This window comes from Podarcis vaucheri, assembly GCF_965113315.1.
Source record: "Podarcis vaucheri genome assembly, chromosome: 16".
NCBI lineage: Eukaryota > Metazoa > Chordata > Lepidosauria > Squamata > Lacertidae > Podarcis > Podarcis vaucheri.
The window spans coordinates 40,561,721-40,567,720 of NC_138754.1; the positions used below are offsets into that span (position 1 = coordinate 40,561,721).

The following is a 6,000-nucleotide window of genomic DNA, read 5'->3' on the forward strand; positions in this document are numbered from 1 at the left end:
GTTATTGCCCCAAAGCACCCTGCATATGCCCTCACCCCCCAATTCCCCCAGCTTCCTTACAGCCTATAAGCATTCAGCCTTCTTCTTCATCTCTCTGCTGCTCCCTGGTCAGCAACTACAGGGACTCAGTAGAGAAAACACATTTTGAACGTGGAAAGTTCTAGGTCACTCCAGCTCAAGCCGATTTGCTCGCGAGAGGGCTGAGAAAGGTGCATGTGTGGTTGAGATCTTGCAGAACCCCTGGACATGGGGGGTCATCAGTTTTGGGCTAGTAAGACGGACCAGTTGTCTGTCTTGATAGCTGCCTTGACTGCCATGTGTGCTCATTCTCAGAGAATCACTTCGACAATGGAGTTGGGCTGAAAGACCAGGGCCTCAACTTCCAATTTCCATAGGGGCACCTTCAGGTGGCTCTTGCCACAGATGCCACTATATTGGCAACTCTCTTTCACCTCTCAGGTATCAACAAAGGGGTGACGTGGTGGGCCACATCTAGAACAGGTGGCTTCAGTTGCTGACCAATACTATATTTTTTTAAGTCCATCTTTCTCCTGGCCTTACAGGCACGCCATATTCCTTCGTTTTCTCTTTGAGCACCCTGGTCCCTTCCATCTCTAGGCCCCATGCAAGGTTTTCACCCTGCCAGATGAATGCTCTGCTTCCTTTGCAGCAGCTGCACTGATTTTAATCTTCCTGTCAAAATCATCCTCCTTAAATGTTTGTTTGTAAAGATTTCGTGACATGATGGCAATTTACTCACTGACTAAATGGGGCTCAAAGATGGCAGACAAAAGCAGCACATTTTAAACTTTAAATATCTACTGTTATCACCAGAGGCCCAAAGCTGTAAGCATAGGTCAGAAAGATCACCCCCTCGTTTTCTTCGCTCTGATCTTCTCCTCTTACCTTTGTTCCTGTGTATACGCTCATCTTCCGCTCTTTGTTTCCTAGGATCCTGGTGTCTGATTGCCCTCCTTCTTTTGTCCTTCTCTGACATCAGAGCAGGTCAGCAAATCATTACCAGAACTTCATCACCACCCAGAACCATAATGAGCTTCAACAGACAACCTCCCTGACTCCCAGAACTACCACTCTGAAAGCTATAGGGCTGTGGACAATTTGCCTATTTTAATAACCTGCATCATTTGCATATCATTTGCACAGGCAGGCCCATCAACAGCGGCTGGAGATCAGCCATATCTCACACACCCACACCCCTGAGTCCCAATGCAGAAGAACAGGGTTCAATTTCTTACTCAGCCATGAAGCTAACTTGGGAACCTTAAGCCAATGACTGGCCTGTTTTGTAAAAAAGTATATACATATAAAAAAAGGTTTGTACACAGCACCAAACTATGTTTTTGCAAACCGTGGCTTAGCATTAAGTGAGAACCTAACCCAGCTGGCTTGCAAACCTCGGTTAACGTTAACCAGAGTTTAGAGGTACGAACCAGAACCTCCCACCACCGTCACCACCCAAAAGCAGCCGAGCCACGGCTGAAGAGTGGATCTTCCTGGCTTGTGTCTGCTTTAATGGGGGGAGGGTTAATGAAATGAGGTTTAAGTGACTGACTGCCAGGAGTCCCAGGTTTAACCAATGTTTATTAACTATGGTTAGCATTAAACATGGCTTAGTGTTCTGTGGAAACTAGGCCCGTCTCTCTCTCTCAACCTATCTTACCTCACAGGGTTGTTGCAAAGATTCTAAGGGCATAGAAATAACTAATTAAGTTCCCTTGAACTCACTGAGGAAAAGGTAGACTATAAAAGCAATGAATAACTGGGTAAGAGTTGGTTTTTTGCCCAGAGGTTTATGCATGAAATATAAATTATTCTCATCTCCTAAAAAGAGGGCAGCCAATTTGTTACAAAGAAAGCAGCTAATTAAAAAAAGTATGTAAATTGATTTTTTAAAAAATGCAAAACACCTGTGCCACCCAACTGTTCAAAGCAAGGCTATAGGGTTCAATAAGTACACCGCTTAACTGGGCCCCAATGACAGAACCTTCGACAAACTCTTCACCTCTCCAGTCTTGGAGAATGCCAAACTGGATTCAAGACCAGACGAACTAGGAAGCAAGAGAGGTTTCTGGGACCATAACATTTGTGAGAAAGGGAAAGAGAAACTGCACAACAAATAGAAAATAAACAGCCAGGAAGGAAAAAGTGTTTCCAGTGTTCATTTTTGACAACTAAAGATGGGAGTTTCAAGGAAGACCCCCCCCCCAACACACACACTTCCTGACATTTGCCCACAAACCCTCTCACTATTTCTCCTCGAGGCTCAGAAACACACACAGAATTCCTGACAGACACACACACACATACAGGCACAGAGTCAACACAGGCTGTTCACGGAGTACCTGTGGCGTACAGGTGCGCTGCAGTGAAAAATTGATGGGCTGTCAAAGCACCCTCCCTATCCTTCCAAGGGAGGATTTTCCAAGATACCTTGAGGCAATAAACACAGCACATTTCACACCCAAAAAGCACTGGTTTTCCCTGCCTGGAAATGGACGTAAATGACCTTCCTCGAAAGCAAGTGGCTGTAAGTTTAAGAAGAGACTTCAGAATGGCTCTGGAGACCCTATAACCCTCCAGACTTTGTTGGATTCCAGCCCCCATCAGCCCCTGCCAGGCCCAGCAGGGCCAATATAGCAAGGAATGGTGGGAGTTGCTTCCAACAGTTTCTAAGGAGGAAATAAAAGTGTTTCGATTCTGCTGTGAGAAAAGGTGAGGCAGAGCTCCACAGCCCCTCAGCCTTGGTTTTCTGCAGCCTCAAAACTGCTGCCAGTCCCAGATGCACATCTTGCTGGCAGGGTTGAAGCAATGGTCCATTTCTGTGTATGGAACTGAGAGTGCAAGAGGGGGAGAGAGAAAAGGGTCGCCATCTTGCCTGGTGCCTTGAGATGTGTGCCATCTGTCTCAGAGAGGCCCTCCCTCATTCTATGTGTTTGGGGAAGGTTGTCTTTGGTGAAGGCAAGGGACTCTGCACATGCTCAGAGGCACTCCACTTCACTGTACTTTATTTCACATCTGTTTCCTTAAAGTTGGGGCATGGGAAAAGATCTAGACCAGCAGAAAAGGCTTCAGATTGGGTAAGCAGGTTCATTGTGGCATGGTAATATGGAAAAGATATGGCATGTTGGAAGCTTTTGCGGAATACGGGTCATTTCATCAGGTTCCTGCACAAGCTGCACAAATTTCTGCCTCAATAAATACATTCCTCTTCAAGACTGCACAGGTAACTAACAAAACATTATTGATTTGTTTGTTTTCAGAAAAACTAAGCAACTTCTGCCTATGATAGAAACAGGGCCAGATGTTTGTCTCTAGGAAAAGCCACACACACAAAAAGTGTACACAGGATAACCTACACAGAATCAGCCCTACAAACCCTGAAACAATAGACAAATTCTCGTTACCCAAACCGTATATAAATCCATATTGTTTATCCCAGTAGTATATATGTATAGGAATTCCGGTTCACAGGATGTGGCTTGTAGGAACCCCAGAACCTCCTCTAAAGTTGAGAAGCTACACCCCGGCCTCAAACATGATAGCCCAGGAATGTCAAAGAGAAATGCACAGGCTGAAGCTATGAGCAATATCTCCAGACACACCAAAAAACAGGCCAGGCCAGAGGCAAAGTACTACAAATGGAGGGAAAGTCACAGCTCAGGTTTGTGTTTGTTCCACTCACCTTCCCCCTTTAAAAAAGAAAAGTGTCATTCTTGGAAATTATAAATCTAGCCTCCCACCTCAAACCATTAGGGTTGCATGTCCTGGATGATACACACACATGCATAAGACAAACACAGAACCGATTAACACATTGCTGCGCAAGGGGACACCCCAATCGTCAGCAGAGGAAGACACACACCAATGCTTTTCTGCCACAAGAGACACAATCTCTGGGTTGTGGGTTCAAGCCCCACATTGGGCAAAAGACTCCTGCGTCGCAAACGGGTTGGACTAGATGACCCTTGTGGCTCCTTCCAACTCCATGGTTCGACAATTGAACTATTCTATGCTTCAAAAAGCAGGCCGCTGTGAGGCATGGAGACTGCAGGTGGGCTGAGGTGGATGACAATCACAAACCTACATTGGGGGTCATGATAGACAGTCTCTTGCTCCCTCTCCAAAACTCCTGTCTGCAAGTATCACTCAATCCCCAATACATTCTTTAGAGAGCACCCTTTATTCAGCCTTATGTATACCCAAAACACATGCTGCTCCAACCAATACCTCCTCACACTATTTTTTAAACGTGTGCATCTGTTAATTTTTAAGTTTCAAGAACTCACAGTCATGCAGAACAACAATGAATGCCCCTCAATTTTTATTTTGACTCCTCAGAAGCATTTCCCCCTTACAACATCAAAGACATGTGAAAATTGCTCTCCTTTCTCCTCCTTGTAACCAAGAGGGCTACAACATTATTATGATTAATTAACACCGTATGTTTCAATGAATAGCCTCTCAATTTTCCTTTTGCCACCTCAGAAGAAAAAAATAATTTTCTTGCCCTCCTCCCAGGATGTGGGAGACTTGTTTCCCTTTCCTCTCCCTACCACGAGGACTGCAACCTTAATAATAATAATTTTAAATGAAATCTGGGATTCCGGCTATTCTTAGGATTCCCTCCCTGCTCCCTTCCTTCTCTCTCACCTAGTTCTGATCAAGGTGATTCCCCCCCCTCATGCTCTGCCTTTCTCCTGCCCCCCCTTCCCACCTTCCGTGCATGTTTCAAATCCTGTGCATAGTCGTAGCAAATCGACCTCAAATCCTAGACAGGGAGACCCTCGCAGTGCACGGATCTTCTCCATCCCCCCCCCCACACACACCAGGTGCATTCAATATTTGAGAAGCAGGAGGGATGTTTTCTATTGGCAAGACTCCCCCCCCCCCCCCGCTAAGGAAGAAGTCGTGTGTGTCAAGATAAAGGATCCATTTCACTGGGTGGCGGCGGGAGGGGGGCAGCCGTGCAGGAAGCAGGACGGATCCTGCACAGGGTCGAGTGGGGGAGGGGAGAGAAAGGTGCATCCATGCAACGGGGGGTGTCTCTCTTCTCGCCCCCCACTAAAATAACATGCACGCGCCGTCTCTCCCCCACACAAACACACACTCTGCACCCCCCTTTTCGATGCCACCTCCAGCTCTGCCATGCAGTTCCACACACACACCCCGGGGCACAAACACGCCCCCCGCCCGGCCACCCCCCCAAACCTCCCCCAGCCCCAGGAAATCCCTTGCCTGGTTCTTGTCGAACTGCTCCCTCTCCGCCTCCAGGCTGTGCCCCCCTCGGCGGCTCAGCACCCGCGCCGGCACGTTCTTGATGGTGTTCATGGTGCCAGGCGGCAGGAAGCCTCCTGGGCCCGGGCTGGCAGCAGCAGCTGCTCTCGGCGGCCCCGCTCCCTTCCTCGCCCGCCCGCTTCGCCCGCCAGACGAGCAGCAGCAGCAGCAGCAGCGACTCCGGCTCGGCCTGCCAGACTCCGCCGGATTATTCCCGTGGATGCCAAGGCGCACTCGCACCAGGCCGCCCCCTGCTGGCCTGACGGAGAACTGCCACTGCCGCCGCCGCCTCTTCCCTCCTCCCTCCTCGAGGCGCGCCTTCTGGCCCGAGAGCAGCAGCCGGCCATCCACCAGGCCAAGCGGGCCACGCCCCCGGGCCGAGCGGCAGCCAATCCGCGCCCTCCCCTCGCCGCCCAGCCCCGCCCCCCGGGCTGCCAGGCGGCAGGAGGCGCCTCGTCGGAAGCGGCCTCATCGCGAAGGAAGGCGGACAAACCTGGCGCGCAGGTTTCTTCCTGGAGGCCAGGTGGGGCGGCTGCCTCTGGCGGCGGGATCCGGCCCGGCCTGCAAGGAGCGCAGGGCATGGAGATCTTGATACCCACCCGCTCCTGTTCTTTAAAAGTTTATATGTATATAATCATTAAAGTTGTGACCATTTCTAATCCAGATCATTGTCTGCTTGAGTTTATTATTACATTTTACATTTAG

At 49.2% G+C, this 6,000-nt stretch overlaps 1 protein-coding gene across 1 annotated transcript in view; it reads right to left on the reverse strand.

The window, feature by feature from the left end:
* Window positions 1–5,442, reverse strand: part of HIP1R (huntingtin interacting protein 1 related) — a 64,094-nt gene extending 58,652 nt beyond the window's left edge. Inside the window, exon 1 of the mRNA XM_082203679.1 lies at window positions 5,257–5,442. Within this exon, the coding sequence (XP_082059805.1) occupies window positions 5,257–5,349 (93 nt within the window). The 5' untranslated portion in view covers window positions 5,350–5,442. The remainder of the gene's footprint in view (window positions 1–5,256) is intronic.
* Window positions 5,443–6,000: the final 558 nt, after the last annotated feature.